This window comes from Martes martes, assembly GCF_963455335.1.
Source record: "Martes martes genome assembly, chromosome: X".
NCBI classification, from domain to species: Eukaryota; Metazoa; Chordata; class Mammalia; order Carnivora; family Mustelidae; genus Martes; species Martes martes.
This window is the reverse complement of record NC_137897.1, coordinates 16,793,241-16,816,003: the sequence shown is the minus strand read 5'-3', so window position 1 is coordinate 16,816,003 and position 22,763 is coordinate 16,793,241. Positions and strand designations below refer to the sequence as shown.

General features: G+C 43.0%; 1 protein-coding gene across 1 annotated transcript in view; it reads right to left on the bottom strand.

Moving 5' to 3' along the window:
• The window catches only part of PHEX (phosphate regulating endopeptidase X-linked), a gene marked incomplete at its 5' end in the record, with an annotated part of 206,253 nt that overhangs the window by 36,425 nt on the left and 147,065 nt on the right, over positions 1–22,763 (bottom strand). Inside the window, one exon of the mRNA XM_080831329.1 lies at positions 12,777–12,835. Within this exon, the coding sequence (XP_080687455.1) occupies positions 12,777–12,835 (59 nt within the window). The remainder of the gene's footprint in view (positions 1–12,776; positions 12,836–22,763) is intronic.

Below are 22,763 nucleotides of genomic sequence, written 5' to 3'. Positions count from 1 at the left end.
ATTTGGTAAAGTCACAGAATACAAAATCAGTGTATAGAAATCTGTTGCATTTCAACATGCCAATAATGAACCAGTGAAAGAGAAATTAAGAAAGCAATTCCATTTACAATTGCACCCAAAATAGTAAGATACTAGGAATAAACCTAACCAAAGAGGTGAAAGACCTGTAACCTAAAAACTATAAAACACCAATGAAAGAAATTGAAGATGATATAGAGAAATGGAAAGACATTCCACGCTCATGGAACAGAAGAACAAATATTGTTAAAAATGTCCATACTACCCAAAGCAATCTATATATTTAATGCCACCTCTAATAAAATACCACCAACATTTTTCACAGAACTAGAACCAACAATCCTAATGTTTGTATGAAACCACAAAAGACCCTAAATAGCCACAACACTCTTGAAAAAGAAAAGCAAAACTAAAGACATCACACACAATTCCAGACCTCAAGTGATAGTACAAAGGTGTAGCCATCAAAACAGTATATTGGCACAAAAATAGAAATGTAGATCAATGGAACAGAATAGAAAAATCCAGAAATAAATCCACAACTATATGGTAATTAACCTTCGACAAAACAGGAAAGAATATCCAATGGGTAAAGGGCAATCTGTTCAACAAATGGTATTGGGAAAACTAGACAACAACTTGCAGAAGAAAGAAACTGGACCACTCTCTTATGTCACACACAAAAATAAATTCAAAATGGATGAAAGACTTTAAGGTGAGACCTGTAACCATAAAAATCCTAGAAGAGGAGTGCCTAGGTGGCTCAGTGGGTTAAGCCTCTGCCTTTGGCCCAGGTCATGATCTCAGGGTCTTGGGATCGAGCCCTGCATCTGGTTCTCTGCTCAGCAGGGAGCCTACTTCCCCCTCTCTCTCTGCCTGCCTCTCTGCCTACTTGTGAACTCTCCCTGCCAAATAAATAAATAAAATCTTTTTTAAAAAATCCTAGAAGAGAACACAGGCAGTAACCTCTTTGACATCAGCTGTAGCAACTTCTTTCTAGATATGTTTCCTAAGGCAAAGGATATAAAAGCAAAAATAAACCACTGGGACATCAAAATAAAAAGCTTCTGCACAGGAAAGAAAACAATCAACAAAACTAAAAGACAACCTATGGAATAGGATAAGATATTTGCAAATGACGTATCTGATAAAGGATTAGTAACCAAAATCTACAAAGAACTTTACACAACTCAACACCCCCCAAAAAACAAATCATTCAATTAAAAAATGGGCAGAAGACATGAAGAGACATTTCTCCAAAGAAGACATACAGATGGCCAATTGATACATGAAAAAATGTTCAACATCACTAATCATCAGGGAAACGCAAATCAAAACCACAATGAGGTATCAGCTCACACCTGTCAGAATGGCTAAAATTAAAAGGACAAGAAACGATGGGTGTTGGTGAGGATGTGGAGAAAAAGGAACCCTCTTGTACTGTTGGTGGAAATGCAGACTGGTGCAGCCTCTGTGGAAGACAGTATGGAGGGTCTTCAAAAAGTTAAAAATAGGGGCACCTGGGTGGCTCAGTGGGTTAAGCCTCTGCCTTCGGCTCAGGTCGTGATCTCAGGGTCCTGGGATAGAGCCCCGCATCCAGCTCTCTGCTCAGCGGGAGCCTGCTTCCGCCTCTCCCTCTGCCTGCTGCTCTGCTTACTTGTGATCTGTCTGTCAAATAAATAAAATCTTTTTTTTTAAAGTTAAAAATAGAACTACCCTATGACTCAGCAATTGCACTATTGGGTATTTATCCAAAGGATACAAAAATACTGATTTGAAGGGATACATCCACCCCAATGTTTATAGCAGCATTATCTACAATAGCCAATTATGGGAATAGCCCAAATGTCCACTGACTGATGAAATGATAAACAAGAGGTGGTGTGTGTGTGTGTGTGTGTGTGTGTGTGTGTACGTGTGCATGTATGCACACATGTGCATGCAGTGGAATATTACTCAGCCATAAAAAGGAACAAAATCTTGCCACTTGCAATGACATGGATGGAGCCAGAGTCTATAATGCTAAACAAAATGAGTCAGTCAGAGAAGGACAAATACCGTATGATTTCACTCATATGTGGAATTCAAGAAACAAAACAAAGGGGGGAAAAAAAGAGAAACAAGCCAAGAAACAGACTCTTAATGCTAGAGAACACACTGCTGGTTACCAGAAGGGAGGTGGGCAGGGGGATGGGTGAAACAGGTGAAGGGGATTAAGGAGGGCCCTTGTCCTGATGAGCACCGGGTGAGGTATAGAAGTGTCCGATCACTATTTTGCACACTTGAAACTAATATAATACTATATGTTGACTAACTGAAATTAGAATCAAAACTTAAAGAATATTTTTGCTGGAAAAAAAAAACTTTTTCAGCTTAGCTTAACACTTTCTAGATTTTCTACAATAAATATTAACTACTTTTGTAATGAGGGTGGAAGACTACTGATTCTTTCAAGGGGGCACAAGTGAGATTGTGACCACCAAGATAAATGAGTGAGCTTTCGCCGTGACTCCCCATCTTCCACCACCACGGCTCTGTGCCAGCTTCCTGATGCTCGCCTCCCTCTGGCTCACATCCGCATCACCCCCGGGGAGTGTCCCACTCACACCCCGCCTCTTTCATTAGACTGCACCCAATAATCATGCCACGCTTCCTGCCACCAGCCCTGCAGCGAGGCTGCACGGTCCTGTGTCTGGAAGTGGCATCTGTCCTGCCCCACGAGTATGTTTTCAGAAGTTCCCTGCAGGTGGCAAATGTGTCTCCTTCCAGGCACTGGCCCTGGGAGTCGCCACAGCAAAGGGAAGGCCAATGTGACTGCAGGGCTTCCCCGCTGAGGGTACCTGTGTCCTCCAGGGGCAGTACCTAGAATGTCCTTCTCGGCTGCCTCCTTGGATAGGCCTCAGAGCCAGGGATGGGGCGGGGGTGGAGGTTGAGAACGGACTGTATTAGGAACTCCAGAGTCCTTGACTAGGCCAGGGCAAGAACGTCTTGAAGCAATTGTAGCAGGCGTCCCACAACCTCCTAAGTGCATCACCTGGCAATTCTGCAAGCTATTCTAAGTTCATGACAACTTCAGTTCATTGAACAGAACTTCTTAAATCTCATAGGAAATTTTATGAAGGGAAACATTTTTGGAGAGTACACCAAAACGTTCTTTTTGAGGTGGCTGAAGGGATCTCTCAGATAACACCTGTTCCACTCTGCCCGAACCCAAGCCTGCACGGAGACAGTGGGCCCAGCTAAAGGGCCCGCAGTAATAAACTGCTGCTCCTGGCCACAGCCCATTGGGATGTAACATGGGCGGGACCTGGGAACCATCTGACCTTCTGACCCTCACCTCCTGGGTGTCCCCACATCTTGTAGCATCTTCTTTCCATACCAGATGGAAACAATCTTCCCACCACACGGGTGAGGGTATGACGTAATGCTGATAGATCCTCTAACAACCATTATGCTCTTCACCTTTTCATGTGTGCTCACATGTCTCAGTTCACGTAATTCCCACTTTCCCAATGCAGCAACGAACAGCACGGGGTGAAGATGAGGAACATGCAATCAGAGAAGCGAGGTTAGACTCCCAACTCTGCCATTTGCTCGTTGTGTGGTTTGTGGGAAGTGACTTAGCCTTCCGAACCTCAACTTCCTCTTCCGTAAAATGGGCCCAGCAGGCCAAGATTACAGAGCTACTGGGAAGATGTTAAAGTAACTGTCACAAGGCTGGGCCTCTGAACAGCTCTCAGTGAAGAGGAGCTGCAGAGAACAACGAGAACCTCCATTTTTATGGGAGTCCTTTGCGGCATTGCCGGACAAGTTAGAAAACTGGCACGTGTATTCCCACCGCATGCTTACCTGGGAGCCAGCTCTCGGGATCTAACTTAGCCACTCCCTACTCCAATCACTGTCATTGCCTGAATTTAGACCCTCTCCATCCTTCTCTTAAACCATTTGCCAAAATCCTAACTGGCCTAAGTGACCTCACTCTTCCTCTCCAAAGGATGCCACAAGCTTTAAGACAAAGGAAGCAAAACTTAAATTTCTTGCCTCCCAAAGAAAACTAGCCTAGCTCCCCATAGCCTGTTTCTCAGCATTGCTTCCCAGGCCCTTGCCCACTTCTTCCACGTGTCACGTCCCCCACCCACAGCCTGTGCCCCTGCAGCTGCGCCCATCTCATCGTCCTACAGAACCTCTTTGCCAGGCGCTGCTGTCACCTGTGCACCAGCACCCCTCTTCCTGCAGGGCCCAAGCTCCCTCATTGGCCTAGAAAATGTCTTTCCTTTCACTGGCAACTCAAACACTGCCATCACCATGAATCTGTCTTGATTCCCCCCACCTCCCACCCCTGATCAGCTACACCTGCTCCGTGGCTCCCACGATATACTGAATGCCCTACCACTGTGCACTCACCGTGCCGTATAAATGACTGGTCACCTTTCTGTCTCTCCCAACTCCTCGAAAGCAAGGACCTTAAGAGCTAAAATTTATTGAACACCTGCTAAAAACCAGTCTCTCTTCACTTACTACTATTACCTCTACTTTACAGAACATTATACTGAGGCTTAAAGATGTGAAGGCACTTGCTCGAGGTTGCAAGTTACTAGTGGCCAAGCCAGGATTCAACATCAAAGCCCATGCTCAGTAACTAGCACAAAATATTACAGCATAAGACCTAGCAGCAAACTCAGTATCTAGCAAGCCGTAATGTCTCTATTACTTCTCTTGCTGTGTAACGAAGTGTTCTGAAACACAGTAGCTCCAAACTGTAAGCAGTTACTATCCCACGGTTTCTCAAACTCAAGAATTCAGAAACATCTTCTATGGGTGATCTGTCTCAGGGTTTCTCAGGAAGTTGCTGTCAAGATGCCAGCTTTGGCTGCCATCGTCTGAAGGCTTGGCCAGACTGGAGAATCTGTTTCCCAGACGGCGTGCACACATGCTAATGGTTATGGGCAGGACACCTCCGGTCCTTCGCCTGCGGACCTCTCTGCCAGCTTCTTGAGTGCTCTTATGTCATCCTTGCAGGCTTCCCCCCAGAGTGACCCATCCAAGACAGCAAGGCAGAGAACACAACGTCTTTTATGACCCAGCCTCGGACGTCATACTCCATCACTTCCACGGTATCCTATTAGTTACAGGGGTCAGCTTTACTCAGTGTTGGAGGGCACTACGCACCAGCGTGAACGTCAAGAGTAATCACTGGGAGATCCATAAACGCTAAGCGAGTAAGTGGGAAAAAATCCTAACAATTGCTACGAGTGTCAGAATCTCTTCTAGATAATGAGAAATTTGGATAAGTTAACCACTTAAGTTTCCTCCCTTTTACCTCCAAAACCGTTAGAAGACTATTCCCAAATTGTCCCCAAACAGAGTATCAAATGCGTTCAAGGCTTTACTTTCATTGAATTCTGCTAGAGGCTACAGGTGAGCATTTGCTAACTTGCCTTCTACTTTATGGTTTTAGGCAGAGTCAACAAAGTATAAGAAATTCTCTCAGTTTGAAATATAATCGTTTCCTTAACAGCAAAACAAATCTATGTTTGATTTCAGGATTAACACTATAGTTTGATGCCAGCGTAAGCCCAGCCTCTGGTCAAAGGCTTATCTTCTTTAGCAGAATATCTGTGATTAAACCCAGGTAACCAAATTCCTTGTGTATTACAACAAAGATAATAGTATCTTTGGTTTTAGCCCTTAGCCCTTACTTATTTTCAGGCCAAGGTTTTATTTGCTTGCAATAATTCTTTAATATGATTTAAGACATAGGATGAGAAAAACCAATATTGAAATGAAGCATTTTATAGATACACATTGAGACTGAATACATGAAATGAACTTTATTCTAAAGACCAGTCCATGAAAGCCAAACATGAGCTGTGCACTCTACCACCCTCCTGCCCTTGGTGCCACCACGTGACTGGATCCAAATTAGTGTGTAAGCTGCATCAGAGTACTCTTCAAGTCTCCCTGGGTCCCATCCACTTGCAGTGCTCTCTACCAGGGGTTGGCCAACCAGAGCCCATGTAGTTTTACTAAAAACACAGCCGTGACCATTTGTTTGTGAGCTCTCTATGGTCACAGCGGCAGAGGTGAGAACTGATAGCAGAGAATGGATGGCTTGGAAAGGCAAAAACATTTACTATTTGGCCCTTTACAGGAAAAGTTTGCCAATCCCTGGTCTCTTCCTCTGGATGCCTGGCCTAACGTAGACTGTTACAAGCCTAAAAATGTGTATGCATGTTATATGCTGTTATAAAACATTTTATGGGGGGGATGAGAGTGTTATTGTTAATGTATGATATGTGTATAGTAATGGCACAAATTTTAATGGTGGAACATGATGAGATTTTATACCCTGTGCAACCACCTCCCATATTGGGAAAATGTTTCCTGTGACCCCTCACAGTCAATACCCCCAGCAAAGGTAGCCATTGTTTCCAATTCCATCACTGAGATCCTTTTGCCTCCTCCTGAACCTTAGATAGCCAGAAGCATGCAGTGTGTCACTGAGCACTGAGGCAGTGGCCTTCTCCCATATTGTAGCATGGAGCGGTTTTTCTTCATTGCTGTGTAATATTCAATTATACGAATATACCATGATTTATCTACCCATTCTACTTGTGGACATGAGGTTCTCTCCAGGTTTTTGCTGTTACGAATAAAGCTCCTATGAACAGTCGATGTTCATGTATTTTGATGGGCATAACAATGGGCTTATTTTATGAAGATGGAATTTCTGGGTAATAGGAGATACCAACAGAAGACCAGTTGTGCAGGTATCACAAAGTTAGGAAAGGCCAAGCTCAGGCAACACTAACCCGGGCTCCTGGTTGTCCTCTTTAACCACCATATCAGTTCAAATATAATTAAATTCTGCGACAGCTCCTCTCTGTAACTCCTCCTATATAGCAGACTGCAGTCATTATTATGTTACACGGCACTCTGTCTGAAGACACTTCTCCCCAGCTTGACGAGGGTAGAAAAATAAGAAGCATGCTCATGCTGCAAAATTCTAACACTGAAATATGGCCACAAGTCATAGGGGTTCAGACAAAGGCAGGAATTTGCAAACAAAGAACTAACAAAAACAGAACAAACTGAAAACCTATAGGCTTTTGTGTTTTCTACTCGAGTCTCTACCGCAAGCAGAAGTGGACTTAAGTGGCATAAATCAGAAAATGATAACGGGAACCGAATGAAATTCTCATAAATCATGTTACTAAGTATAGTTACGTCTTAGATGTGAAACCCAATTAAACAGATGGCCACATGTTGTTAGAATCAGCTCCTAATCAATAAAGATGTTCATTTCAGAAAATCACCTCAATTTTTCACTTCTTCAGTGAAGGAAAAAGAAGACAGTTGGGGGTTTGGGCAGGGGTGGTGGGGGGAGTCCCAGCAAGCCCAGTGGGGAAATGTCTCAAAAGGAGCTCCACCTGTCTTAATTTGTAGTCCAGAAAATCAGAAGAGAGAGAGAGAGAGAGAAAGTCACCCAAAGGATTCCTTGTCATCTTGCCTGGGAATGTAATTTACAATGAGAGCAAGCACTGGCCATTAGGAAAATAGAAACAGCTTAAATCTCTTAATTAAAACACTGCTTCAAATTGTTCATTTCAAAGCCCTCTGTTCCTGAGCTTTCCAGAAACCACTAGGTTACCCCGAAAGGGCTGTTTCTTCAGTAAACCTGTGATAGGATCAGCTCTTCCAGACAAGAAAAAGGCTGAGCAGGAGTGAATCCCAGAGGCAGAGTATTATTAGGCATACTTAAATTCCCAAAGCAGCCATAAGCATTCACTGACATTGGAAAATGAGCGTGGGAAGAATCTGTAAACAATCTATCTCAATGCCACTAGATTGGGGAAAATGAAGTCTACCAATGCCAAGAGGTGGTAAAAATGAGAGTTGATGAAAACATTTCTGGACTTTGGAATACTCTCTTTGCCACCCATTTAGTGTCATCTGGTAGAGTTGAGTATTTGCACACTTTACAGGCCAATAATTTCACTCCAGTATACACCCTAAACACTTGCCTCAGGGGACATGAACAAGAATGTTCACAGCAGCGACACTGTTTACAAGTGCCAAACCCTGGGGTGGGAGAACACATTGGTCTGTCAACAGATAAAGTCTGTAGTACAAGTAAGTAATCTGAGATACAGTCATGCAATGGAATATTATATAGCAGGGAAAATGAAAACCCCACTACCACATGCTACATGGATGAATCTCAATAACATAGATTAAAAAAGCAAAGCAGCTTTACACTGCATGCAGTATACTATTTTATCATGCTATAAAAATAAATGAATGGCTTAAATTTTGTTTTTAAAAAAATGATAAACATGAATATCAGAAAAGTAATTACCTCTACAGTGAACAAGATGAATGGGATGGGGAGAAGCATGGACAGATGCAATGATATCAGGAATGTTCTAGTTCTTGGTTGGGTGGAAGATTCATAGGATTATAATTTACATGTTTTAACATGTTATGTATATTCTTTGGCATGTACCAAATATCACATAATAAAACATCTTTTAAAATGGATAATCTAGTCCAAATCTGGGCAGTTTCTGAACCCAGATGAACCCTGACTGGTCAGGTTTTATTCTCCGCTGGACCCAGTCTGATTCCTGCTGGTTTCTGGACCCCATCTGGAAGAAGAAATGTTCTATGAGTCAAGTCTGAAAGCTTCTAACAGAAAAGCTGGGCAGCTGGGATCCAGGCTAAGAGAAGGACTTATCCACCTGCTCCAGAAACAGAGAACGCAGTAGCTCAAGGAGCTAGGAAGGCATCTGCTTCAATTACCGAAAAGCAAGTTGAGGAGCACTGTGATGCAAGATCCTAGCAGCAAACCCAGAGAGCTCCTCGTGGCCAGAACTGAACACTCTGAGCAATGACATAGAGATTCGGAGTATTGGATTAGAACCCACGGAATAAAATAAATACCCATGGGTGAATGGACAGTCCCTGCCTTAAAAGAGAATTCACATAAATACAAATGGAAGGGAAGAAATGGAAATTTCCGTTGAGCGAACAGTGCAGGGACACTTGTTGCTTACAAGTTTTAATAATGGATGCTAAAATCAGTGAGGGAAAGATTGGTAAGAAAGAGGATACATGCAGTCTCAGAGATATAGTTCCCAAGATATTGCCACCTCATCAGGCAGGGGGAACAGCAGCTTTATGGTGGAGCAACCCAGCAGAATCCACCTTCTCCAGGTGATCGAGGGTCACATCACATCACCAGCAAGAAGACACACAGATAGCGTAAACTCAATGATATGATGCACTAAGGAGGACACAACATCACTTCTGTGACATTCATGCCCCAAATGCATTAGCTTCACTATGATCATGTAAAAACACTAGACAAACACAAACTGAGGGATCTTCCACAAACTAACTGACCAGTACTCTTCAAAGGTTTCAAAGTCCTAAAAGACAAAGACTAAAAAACTATTATACTCTGTAGGAGACTAAGAAGAAATAATGACTAAATGTAATGTGGGATCTTGACAGGATTCTGAAACAGAAAAGAACATAATTGGCAAAACTAGTGACATTTCACTAAGGCCTTCAGTTTAATTAATGGTATTATAGCAATGTTGATTTTCTGGTTCTGATCATTGCACTATAGTTACACGCTAACATTGGGGTGGTTGGCTAAAAGACAAATGGAAACTCTGTGTTCTGGTTTTGTAACTTTTTAGTAAGTTTAGAAGTAGCTCAAAATAAAAAGGGGGGGGGGTCCCTGGGTGGCTCAGTGGGTTAAGCATCTGCCTTCGGCTTATGTCATGATCTCAGGGTCCTGGGATTGAGTCCCGTGTTAGGCTTCCTACTCAGCAGGGAGTCTGCTTGTTGCTGCCACTCTGCCCTCACCCCCTGCTCAAGCTCTCTTACTCTCAAATAAGTAAAATCTTTAAAATAAATAAACAAATAAAATAAAAAGTGGGGGGTTTTAGAGCAAAGGATAACCTAAAGAATTGTCCATTGCATAATAGGTTATTCCAACTATTATAACTAATATATAATTCTTATTATAAATAGTAGTTAAAATCTTAAATATCTTGGGGCACCTGGGTGGCTCAGTCAGTTAAGCGTCCAACTCTTGATCTCAGCTCAGGTCAAGATCTCAGGATTGTGAGATCAAACCCCACATCAGGCTCCAGGCTCCAGGCTCCATGCCAAGCATGGAGTCTGCTTAAGATTCTCTCCTCTGCCTCTGCCTCTACCCCTCCCCCCCCACTCACTCTCTCTCCAAAAAAATAAATAAAATGAAATAAAATAAAATAAAACAAAGTAAAATCTCAAATATCTTTAGTTCCTATGTAACATGTGGGTCTTAGTTGTCAGTTTGGAGCTATATGAAAACATCACATATTACATACACACACTGTCAATTATACGGCAATGACACTGCGAGGAGAAGAAAGCAACAGTTTCTTCATAATAATGAGTCTTTCTATAGGAAGGAGTGACTTTCAAAATATTCAAAATATTTAACAACTTATTTGATCATACAAATTAATATAGACATCCAAAATTACCACCATCTGCTTGTTTCCTGCTATTTATTATGTTCTCAGACCAGTCCTTCAGAGACTGCCATTCCCAAAAGTGGCCACACAAGGGCGACTCTAAGGAGCTGTGCCTGCTGGGAGTTGGCATTCAAAGCTCCAGAGCCGTCCTGTCTGGCCAGGGAGCCCTGTTGGGATGAGGGCCAGCAGGGGAGATCTACAGAGGGCAGGCAGGGCACCCCACTGAGAAGGTGGCATTCAAGCAAAGATTTAAAGGAAATGGGAGCATGAACCATGCAGATTACCTGGGGAATTTTCCAAAGCAGAGAGCCTCTCATATAAATGCTATGAGAGAAGAGTCTCATGTTCTAGAAACAGGAGGGAGGCCAGTGTGGCAGGAACCAAGGTGACGTAAGACAGCAGTAAGAGGCTTGAGGGCCATTACAAGTAGTTTGGCTTTTATTCTAAATGCAAAGGGAAGCTGATAACCGGTTCTGAGCAAAGGAGAGACCTGAGATGACTGTAAAACATCTTTAAATGTCTGCAATATTAGATTTAGAACAGCTTGAAGGGGAATACAGACAGAAGCAGGGAGACCAGTGAGAGGCTACGGCGGGTATCTAGTGAGGAGGAGATGGCCCTGTGGCCAAGGGCGGCAAGTCTTTGTAAGTTCCATCCCCCACATTCAACAAAGTGCACTGAGATGTGCTTAAAAGTGTGAGATTAGATGTTATCACCACACGAGGGAGTGAAGATGAAGACCAGGGGAAATGCAGGAGGGAGGAGAAACCAGCCAGGCGCTGAGCAGGAGCAGCCCACCCTCCCCACGACAGGTCGCTGCCAAGCGGAACTCAAATGTCTGTCGCTCTCATGAATGTCTTCATACTTTCACTCGAAAGGCTATACCTCCAGACAATATAGAGAAGTGTTTTTGCACGCTATTCAACTTTTTTATGTGGTATCATACTCGATATATTTTCCCCAGTTGTCCTTTTCCCCACACAACCAATATTTATGAACTTTATCCTCATTAATACATGTTGCTCTAGGTCCTTCATTACTCACTGCTACCTGGAATTCCTTTGGGTGAACATGCCACACTTGAGCCATGTTCCTGCAGAGGGACACATAGGTTACTCCCTTTTTTCTGCTATTATGGACAACACCGGTATGAGCATTCTCACACGGGCCTCCTCAGGGGAGACCTCTTGGCAATAGTTCTCAAGCTATGCAGAGTCACCCAGAAGCCTAAATAAAACAGATTTCTGAGCCCCACAGTGTTTTTTTTTTTAACATAGACCTAAGATGGGGCCCAAGAATTTGCATTTCTAACAAATTCCTCCACGATGCCATTGCCATTGGTCCCAAGACCACACTGAGAAACACCACACTGAGGCCCACTCCAGGAATGCAAAAGGTGGTCAGAGACAGGCACGGACACCTTGCCCTTCTCCAGGCATCGCCAACGGCTCTGCAAAGCTGGGAAACCAATTTACCTTTCCACCAGTGTTAAGTACATGTGTCCCTGCTGCCAACAGTTGGTGCTGTCACGTTTTTTTATCTAATCTGATCTTTAGTTATTTTTTAAATTTATCACGGCATTTATAATTTTTTTTTTTTCTCAAAGATTTTATTTATTTGCCAGAGAGAGAGAGAGAGAGAGAGAGCGAGCACAGGCAGACAGAGTGGCAGAGGGAGAAGCAGGATCCCTGCGGAGCAAGGAGCCCAATGTGGGACTCGATCCCAGGACGCCGGGATCATGACCTGAGCCGAAGGCAGCCGCTTAACCAACTGAGCCACCCAGGCGTCCCGGCATTTATAATTTTATCTACTCAACACATATAAATAAAAGCAAGCTAAGACTTTACATCCTAGGACTTTTCTTTATAGCTAGTCCCCTCAGGTTCTGTCATCAGCCCAGCTACCGCTTGTTTTTCCCATAAATCCTAGAAAAAGACACATGGTTTGGACAAAACCATTAAGATCCTGTTGAAAGGAAAGTGGAAGCTTGCTCCTTTTCATGGCCAACTGCGCTGTGTTTTATTTATTGCCTTTTGTTTGTTTGTTTGTTGACTCAATAAGGTGAAGGGAGAGAGGAAAATCTGGCACGTGGGGAGAAGAAGGGAAAGTATGCTCACCAACGTACCTGATCACGTTTGGAGGGCAATAAAGAAATCATAGGGAGGGAAGGGTTCCTTCCACTTCGTGCCAGGTTAACAGGGAGACAAGAAGCTGGGTACTCACGGATCTGGTTGGTGGACGCACTGTAGAAGGCGTTGACGGTTGTTGGATTTGTGAACCACCTGTAAAAAGAGAAGCAAATACCACCAGGCAATCACCATGATCCATGCGGAAGGGCAGCAAGAATGAACACAATGCGGCAGGACTTATTAGTAAACAACCGGGGAACAATGGGGAAGTGGGGCATATGGGCAACTTCTCACCTCGGTTTAGGGTTATTGCTCTGTTCAGTGAACAATCTCGTCCTAAACTGAACAGGGCTCAATGAGAATATATGATCATATGCCTGGTTATTCACTTTTCCTAATGTAATGGAAAAAGTCAGCACCGGTGCTTTTGAAATAGATTTAAGGAGAAATTCTAGAATCTAGAGGGCTCTCCCCAGAGATGGAAAGAGCAACAAGCTGATGTTTGGCAGGCCCTGCTCAATGGGTCCATGGGACAGCTAAGTTTCTACGAGGAATCACCTCTGAATTGTCCTTTAGAGGTTTTAGATTGATGACAGCGCAGAGGCCCAAGTACAGAGACATGACTAAAGCACGACCATGCTGCCCAGAGAGTCTGCCTGCTCCAGGCGCGAGTTCACAGATTTATTTTTTTTTTAAGATTTTTATTTATTTCTTTGAAAGAGAAAGAAAGTGAAAGAGATCACAGAGGGAGAGGGAGAAGCAGACTTGCCACTGACTGAGAGGAGAGCCCAAGGAGGGGCTCGATCCCAGGATCCTGAGATCATGACCTGAGCTGAAGGCAGATGCTCGACTGACTGAGCCACCCAGGCAACCCTGAGTTCACAGATGTAAGCTCCAGATCTAATGGCTCATCCTGCCTCTATCACTAAGTCGCTGGGTTGTGTTGCAATAGCTGCCCACCTTCCTGGGGTATGGTTTTAGCTATAAAATTTAGGTACTGCATGAAGAGGTCTTGGGAGTACTTTCCGGCTATAAAGAGCCTACATTCCATTTGAAATGCATACATTACTTAGAGTAGGGCTTGGCAAGTTTTTTTCTGTCAAGAGTCAGATGGTAAACATTTAGGCATTTTGCAGGCATAGAGGCAAGAATCCAAGATGTTGTATAGGTACCTCTAGCGTAGGAGCAAAGCTTCCGCAAAATGATATTGATGAAATTAAAAATGTAATAACTGAGTACAATTTTTTAAAGACAGGCCGTTAATGAGAAGAATGGAATTCTTCTGAGGCAGAATAACATTTTTGCTTAATTGGGATTCGAGGTTAGTGCTTCCTATCTTCAATCGACTGCAAATATTTATCTCTCAGAATCACTCTGCGCTCACGGGCCATACAAAAACAGGCATCAGGCAAGATTTAGCCCCCAAGCTGCAGTGTGCAGACCCCTAATTTAGATGCCAGTGAGTTTCTGCCCTTTAGGATGAAAACCAAGCTATCTGAAGCTAAGTTGTTCAAAATAAACTCGTATAAATCCCTTTTCAGAACAATCGTTTTAGTAGTTTATATTTAATAGGAGAATTATAACAAGCTAATAATTTATGTCAGACTAATATGAAACTGGTAGAAAATCCAAGTGTTGATTCTTGTTGATCCACATATACCTTCTCCATATAAAGAAGTCTACAAATAGGTCATGGTGTTATTCTCATTAGTGGTAGTAGGAGCGGCAGCAAACCTTCACTGAGCGCTCACAATGCCCTAAGCATGCCCTATTCCTCAGGTTTTCTTCCCCACAGCAACTATAGAAATTACTGGCCTATCTTATAGACGAGGACAGTGAGACTTAACAAGCATTACATACCTGCATAAGGTCCGGTCTGAGTTCAAGCCAGTTTTTTTTTTTTTTTTCTCCCCCACACCAGTTCTCTTAAACATTGTATCATACTGGAGACATTCCTGGATATCAAGAAAACGAGTGCCTCCTCTAGTCAAAACTGAAACCTATACTCCTTTCCATAAAATGCATACTCTTTGCCTTCAGGTTTAGGAATAGTATTTCAATAAGCCCTAGTGTTTAGCAAACAAACCTACTGACTGGTCTACTTTCTTGAGGAAGTAAGTGAAGGCAAAAGCCCCTTCATTGCCCTAACATCACTCCCTATAGTAGGTAGACTTAGGGCTCCCCAAAAGATGTTCGTGTCCTAATCCCTGGATCCTGTGAATAGGATACATTACATCCCAAAAAGGACACTGCAAATGTTATTAAGGGTAAAGTTCAAAACAGAGAGATTATCCTGGATATCCAGGTGGGCCCAATCTCTCACTAGTCCTTAAAAGCTGAGACTGTTCCTTGGCTGGAATCCAGAGATGCAATGGAGGAAGTCAGATTCCAAGAGTCAAAAGGATCCGACATGCTGTCGTTGGCTGAGATGTAGGGACCATCGTGCAAGGACCAGAGAGAAGTCTCGAGAAGGGAACAGCAGCTCTCAACTGACAGCCAGCAAGGAAGTAGGGATGGCAGTTCTAGAAGTACCAGGTGGAGGAGTTGCCAACATCTCAGTGAGCTCGGAACAGAATTCTTCCCAGAGCCTCCAGCTACGAGCCCAGCCCCCAACACTTCGATTCCGGCCTCATGAAACCTGGATCTAAGAAAGCAGCGAAGCCATCCTGTACTTCTGACCTCCAGAACTGTGAGACAGTACATTTGTGTTTTGAGTTGCTAATGTTGCGTTAGTTTGTTACAGCAGCAACAGAAAATTAACACATTACCCAAAGAACCCAGCATTTCTATGCCTGAAGTTTGAGTCAAGACAGGAGAATCCAGGTGCCTCTGAACTTGGCCTCTAGATGACACTGGACTGAAGCATACTATGCACTAAAGATGATGTGTACTCCTAGAGCTCATCCCTTCCTTTCCCCTCTCCCTCTCACCTCCCCCTTCCCTTTAGCCAACAATCAACTTGCAAAACATGAAGATAAGCGTCCCTGCAGGAAAAATGTTTTTAACTGCTGATGGACAAAGGTGGACAAAACAAAGAAATCAAACAATCATGTGGAGCCCGATGGGGCCTCTGAAGCTTCAGCAAGAGTACCTGAAACATCCTATTTCATACACATGATCTCACCTCTCCTGACTTCCCAGAGCTCTTGCCATCTCTGTGCTACGTCTGGAGTCTTGATTATACCCAGAGCTGATATTAAGTTGCTGCACCAGTAGATCCTAGCACTTGTAGGCACTAGTATTTCTTCTTATTGGTCAGTGCCCATGCCAAACCAGCCATTAAATATTTCGTCTATCTTCCTCATTATAGCCAAGTTTATTATACATTCAGTTTTACTATTCTCTAATATAAGGCTACCAACCCTGGTTTTAATATGTGTTTATAATTTTTTTCACACTCCTCCCATTAAGAAGCGGAGCCTAAATTCCTCTCCTCTGGATTATGGGCTAGCCTGGGAGACTCGGTTCTACAACATAAAATGCAATGGAAATGACACGGCAGGACTTCCCAAACTAAGCAATTTAAAGGCAGTACAACCTCCCCCTGGTGTACAAACATGCTCCCTTCTGCTTCTCTTTCTCAGGAACTTGCTCTTTGATGCTTCTTGCTCAATCAGCATGCTGTGAAGAAGCCCAGTTCACAAAGCCACAGGAGATGCTCCAGCCAACAGCCATCATCAGCCACTAGACGTGAGAGAAGCAGCCTCCCCACGACACCAGCTCCAGCCACTCTCTGACTGCAGTTACATAAAAGACCGGAAGCAACAGCCACCCAGCTGAGCCCAGTGCTGGCCAGAGCCACAAGACGGGGAGAGAGAGAGAGGTAATTCTTGTTGTTTTAAGCCTCTAAATCTTAGAGTGGTTTGTGACACAGCAGTAAATAAATGAAACATTGAAAAGTTGGTTGTCCATAGATTACATTGTAGCCACTGGGTTGAATTTTCCCATAATGATGTTTTGCTTGCCCAACATGACGGTCTTTTAAAGGACTGAAGTGGAATTCATTTAAATGAGGTTCTCCACAGTTCCCACCACACCCTAGCATTTATACTCGGGGAGGTCACCATTTGCTAACTGACTGAGCCTGGAAAGTGTATGAGTTCATGCAAATTATTTCCCAACAAGATTTTAAGCTCCTTATGGGCTAAGACTATTGTCCAAGTTGCATGCACTGAGCAGAAGATCAGTACATCTATTTAAATGACTGTACTGCTTTATATACATCTACTTGAATAAATAAATAGCTTTACATTCAAGTGCTTTAAATTCTTCTTACCACTACTTTGGGATGTTCTGTGTTTGGGGAAGGATTTGATAGAAAAGGTATGAAGAAGCCTCATAGAAATTTCAAAGGGAAACTATATGGGGATGAAAAGATACTGGACAATGGAATACACAAAAGGGGTGTAATAGTAATAATGAAATACAATTGTCTAAAGACAAAGACATTGGTACCCCAATTTCTATGGACAATATAAAAGAGATGTACGTCAGGCTAAAGTTTGACATTTTACCCATCAACTCTTAAAGATAGTTGCAGGAATGGCAAAACCACAGAATATTTATTGCCTTATTTCTAATATCCTATAGAGTATATCCTTCCCATTTCATAGATAATGCTTTTGCAAACAAAAATTATGGGCAAAACCATAATTTATATAGACAGTTCATGTATTTTTATATATTTTTAAAAGTTATTTATTTTTACTTATTTTAAAGAGAGAGAGAGAGAGTGCGCGCGTGCAAGCAGGGGGTTGGAGAGAGGGAGACAGAATCTTGAAGCAGGCTCCTTAACTGAGCACTGAGACCAATGCAGGGCTCAATCCCAGGACCCTGAAATCAATGACCTGAGCCAAAATCAAGAGTCAGCCACTCAGCCGACTGAGCCACCCAGGCACCCCATATTTTTAACATATGTTTGAAAAGATAGAGAAAGAAGACCCAGACATGTTTGGTCATAGCCGAATGAGAGTGAGTTAATAGGGAAGCTGACTTAAAGTCATTTCTGTCAATGAGAGGGGACACTAAGGGGAAAAAATTACTTCTGACTCAAGCGAAACAGTAGACTAAATCCTCTATTTTTAAGCAAGCTGATGAAGTGACAATTCTGAGAACCAACCCCTAAATATGCACCTTCAGGGATGACCACCCAATTAATTCCATTCTTTTTTTTTTTTTTTTTTTTAAAGATTTTATTTCTTTATTTGACAGACATAGATCACAAGTAGGCAGAGAGGCAGGCAGAGAGAGAGAGAGAGGGGAGGAAGCAGGCTCCCCGCTGAGCAGAGAGCCCGATGCGGGGCTCGATCCCAGGACCCTGGGATCATGACCTGAGCTGAAGGCAGAGGCTTTAACCCACTGAGCCACCCAGGCGCCCCCAATTAATTCCATTCTTGCTGACATTTCCCACTGTGCTAGAAACTTCTTAATACACATTAGTTCAGCTGAAATGAATTCCACGAGAATGAAAGATAAAGGGTATTTATCTCCTATATCCACAAAGAAGCAAAACGGTATTTCAGGGCTTTGTGGAAATAAAATCAAGACGTGCTGTTCAAAGTAAACTCGTGTAGCGGAGCTACTCCCAAATCGTTCCCACTAGATTAACCCATCAATTTTCAAAACTAAAAGATGTCAATTAAAGCCAATGGGTATCACAAAGCTAAAATTTCCTACGATGCCTGAAAAGGAGCAGCCCAAAATTTCTTTTAAAAAACTAACTATCCTATCACTTTACTACACAAAGAGGATCTCCAATTTCTTAATGTTGCTTTCCCTGAAATACACATATAGTCTGAGGAAAGAAGAATCAGTACTATTGAGAGGCGCCTGGGTGGTGGAGTCAGTGAAGCGTCTGACTTGGTTTCCACACAGGTCCTGATCTCTGAGTCACGAGACAGAGCCCTGGGTCAGCCACTTCGCTCCGCGCAGAGTCTGCCTGAGATTCTCTCTCTCCACCTCTCCCTCTGCCCCTCCCCCCTGCTTGCCTGTGCACTCAGTCTCTAAAATAAATTTAAAAATTTTTTAAAAACTATTAGTGCTCTCGCACTGATTTTCATTGCTAGATAAATTTTCCAGAAAAATTAACCAATTTAATGTCCTTGTGAAAGAGGTATTCCAACAGAGAAGAAAACTACACAAGATCACACGGTTCACCGAAGCCCACAAAGTCAGCCAGCATTTTTCTAAGGCATAAATAAAAATATTAGAAATAGTCAAGGCCATTAGATTAGAATCTGACAGTCCATCAGTATTTTAGGATGATGTTAAAGAGGACACATTTAGGGATTTTTCAATTAGCAACCTAGGCCTTGCTACACAGCCAAATGAAAAACGCATTTTGAAAGTAAAGAATTACTTTGACAGCATCTCTAATATTGAGAAGCCCAAAGCCTGAAAATTCAGAAAAATACTGGTGACAAAAGTACTTTGAATTTTCCACAAATTCCAAGAAGAGTCTGAACTGATCTGAAGTAGATCTGAAAAAGAACCAGGATGATTCACAGAGATCTGCGACGACCATACAAACGTAGATGGCTCATCAGGATACTGGAAAACATTTGCTGAACTTCTCAGATTCAAGAACCTACTTTTAGAAGCCTACATCTAAAATGTCTACTGAATAACTGAGGTTAGGAATGAAGCAGGAGAGACAGACGGAGAGATGCTGGGATGACAGGAGAGAACCAAGGACAGTGGAACACAGAGCTTTAATGCAGCTGCCTGTCATTTCCAGAGATGTATGAAAGCCTTCTAACCTCCTCTGTTCTTTTGATTGGAGTCAGGGATGGGCAGGGGAATAGTTCAGCTGTAGGCCCCCTCCTTCAAGTCCAACAGTTGTAACTAACTTTGTGGGTGTGTGTTGTAGGAAGGCTAGAAGGGCAAAGGGCAGGGATTGGTAGATGGCAGCCATGGGGAAGAAGGACAGGCAGTAATCACAGCTTAAACCAAGGGTTGGTACACTTCCTAGAGTTTCTAGAGTCTAGATGAGAGCAGAGAGTTGGAAGGAGAATAACAAGAGACCCAGAGAGTATAAAAGGTGAGGAGACCAGAATATCAGCTAAGGTTAAAAAGTGGTCCATAAAAAAAAAAAAAGTGGGCCATGGGATCCAGGTTTCCAGCTAGAAGGATATTAAAAAGTCAGCAAATAGTTTCCATAAAAATCAAGTATAAAACTGGACAAAATCACAACAAACAACCACTTTAGGGCTCTGGGAATTGATCATCAAAGCCAACAACACACTGAAAAATGTTTATTTTGAAAAATTGCTATAACTTGGGAGTAAATACAACAGAAGTCTGTGGCCTTCTTGCCAGGGGCTGCTCCCACCCCTCCCAGCTTGGCCAGTGAGAACTTAGTTCTATCAGGAGAGGTAAGGTAGTGGCACCTGGGTGGCTCAGTCGGTTAAGTGTCTGCCTTCGGCTCAGGTCATGACCCTGGAGTCCTGGGATTGAGCCCCACATCGGGCTCCCTGCTCAGCAGGGAGCTTGCTTCCCCCTCTCCCTCTGTCCCTGCTTGCATTCTCTCTCCCCCGCCTCCTCTGCCAAATAAATTCATTAAATCTTAAAAAAATAAAAGATAGGTAGGGCTGGCTGGAAAACCAGCAGCTTTGCCGCCACAGGGGGTGGACTTGATTGGGGGTGGAGGTGAAAACCTTCAGCTTTGTCAGCTAAAAGTGGCAACCTTGGTGGAAAACAAACAAGGAATACCCACAGCTCCACGAGCCTGAAATTACAGTTCCCACTGGGAAGATGGACAGACAAGCCAGAAATTTAAAAGGGAGATCCTGGAAATGAAAGAGTCACAGAAGGGTGAGATCAGTTCACTCCATATCCACGGCTGACTGGGACACTGGGCACGTACACAGGGGAGACTCGAGAGAGCCCAGTGGCAAGCAGACTTTGAGGCTGATGGAGGAAGGTACTTGCAGCCCACGAACAGATCAACAGGCAGAGAGCAGAAGCCCTACAGACTCGAGGTGTTTGAGCACAAGGTCTGCCCCAATCCCTGGCTGAGCGCTAAGCTATGCACAGGGACAACCTCAAGCAAGAGAGGTTAAAAAATAAAAAAAATAAGAATTTTAAAAATGAGCAGAGACATCCATGGCTGCATACTATGGGGGAGATAGATTCTGCAGTCTAAAAGTTACTTTTTTTTTTAAAGATTCTATTTATTTATTTGACAGAGAGAGAGAGCACAAGTAGACACAGTGGCAGGCAGAGGAAGAGGGAGAAGCAGGCTCTCCACTAAGCAGGGAGCCCGATGTGGGGCTCGATCCCAGGACCCCGGGACCATGACCTGAACCAAAGGCAGACGCGTAATGACTGAGCCACCCAGGGACCCCTAAAAGTTACTTTTTAAAAAGCCTCAGAAAAATAAATCAGAATCCACAGTTGTTACAGTGTATTATCTAAAATGTCATTTTCAACAACAAAAAAATTATGCTATGCAAAGAGAGAAAAGTGTTAGGAAAAAAAAAAGTCAATAAAAACTGACAGAGCAAAGCCAGGTGTTAGATTTAGCAAAGATTTGAAAGCAGCCATTATAAATAAGTCCAAATAATTAAACTATATTCCAATAATTAATGGTAAATAGAATGAAAATGACTCAACCAATAGAAAATCATGGGGCACCTGGGTGGCTGAATCAGTTAAACATCTTCAGCGTTGTGAGTTCAAGCACGATGTTGGGCTCCATGCTGAGTATGGAGCCTACAGAAAGAGAAGACAAGAGGAGGGGAGGAGTGAGGAGGGGAGCAGAGGGGAGAAAGAGGAAAAGGAAGAGAAAGAGAGAGAGAAAGAGTGGAAGGAAAGGAAAGGATGAAGGGAAGGAAGGAAGGAAGGAATAGAAAGAAGAGAGGGGAGAGGAAGAGAAGGGTCGGGAGGGCGGGGGAGGGGAAGGGGGGAGAAGGAGGGAGGGAGAGAGGAAGGAAGGCAAGGAAGAAAGGAAGGGAAGGAGGGAAGGAAGGAAGGGGGGAGGGAGACAAGCAAGAAAGAAATCACAACAGAGAAACAGAAACTAAAAAACAATCAAATGGAAATTCTGAAATTGCAAAGCACAATAACCAAAATGAACAAACAGAAATCTAAACCTCACACGTAACACTCTGGCACGTATATTGTCAAGTAATCAAATTTTTGAAAAAGTAATCTAAACCTGAGCTGAAGGAGTTCTCAACTGTAAGCCTCTTATTCATTTGTTAAGTGGGGATGGTATTATTTATTAATAGTACCTACACCTAACAGAAATGAAGAGAGGATACAATTAGTTAGAACACGTAAAGTACTTCCTAGCACACTATGAACATAATAATTGTTAGCTGCTATTAGTATCTTCATCATACATATTTTGCTAGGGAAGGACATCATGGCTGCCCCCGGTCCAGAAAGTTCCTCGGAAAGCTTTCTTACCTAGGGAGACAGTCCCTACAGGCAGCTGGGAAGAAAGAGGGTAAATCCTAACTTATACTGGAGAAAAATAATACAGCCAGTCGTTCTCTGACACTTATTACTCTGACAAAATCTCCTAGTTACTTCATAATTATATAATTACTTCTACATTTGTAACTATACTGTATTTTTCAAGCATTTGTTCTTTTTTAAGATCTTCGCAAGTTTCTACTTGAGCGTGAAATTCTAGGCAAACTTGTTTTCTATATACATATATTCATACCTACATCTAGAAATGACTTGAACATCTGTATCCTGATAAGCCCTCTTACAACGTTTTGGTGCTACGAGTGGGGCAGCCATCATCAGAATGGAGAAGTGATTCATATCATATCAGAAATAAGAGTTATCAAAACCTAACACGCTTTGGCCGAACCAAGGTAACCTGCCAGCCAGCTACTCTGCCCGGGGTGGGGTGGATTACCCAGTTTGACCTGAGGAGACTTCACTTCCCACCAGCATACTTATTTCTTTTCCTTTCAAGTTTTTATGGGTTTTTTTGTTTTGGTTTGGTTTGGCTTGGTTTATTTTTTGTTTGTTTGTTTTGTTTTTGTTTTGTTTTTTAAAGATTTTATTTATTTATTTGACAGACGGAGATCACAAGTAGGCAGAGAAGCAGGCAGAGAGAGAG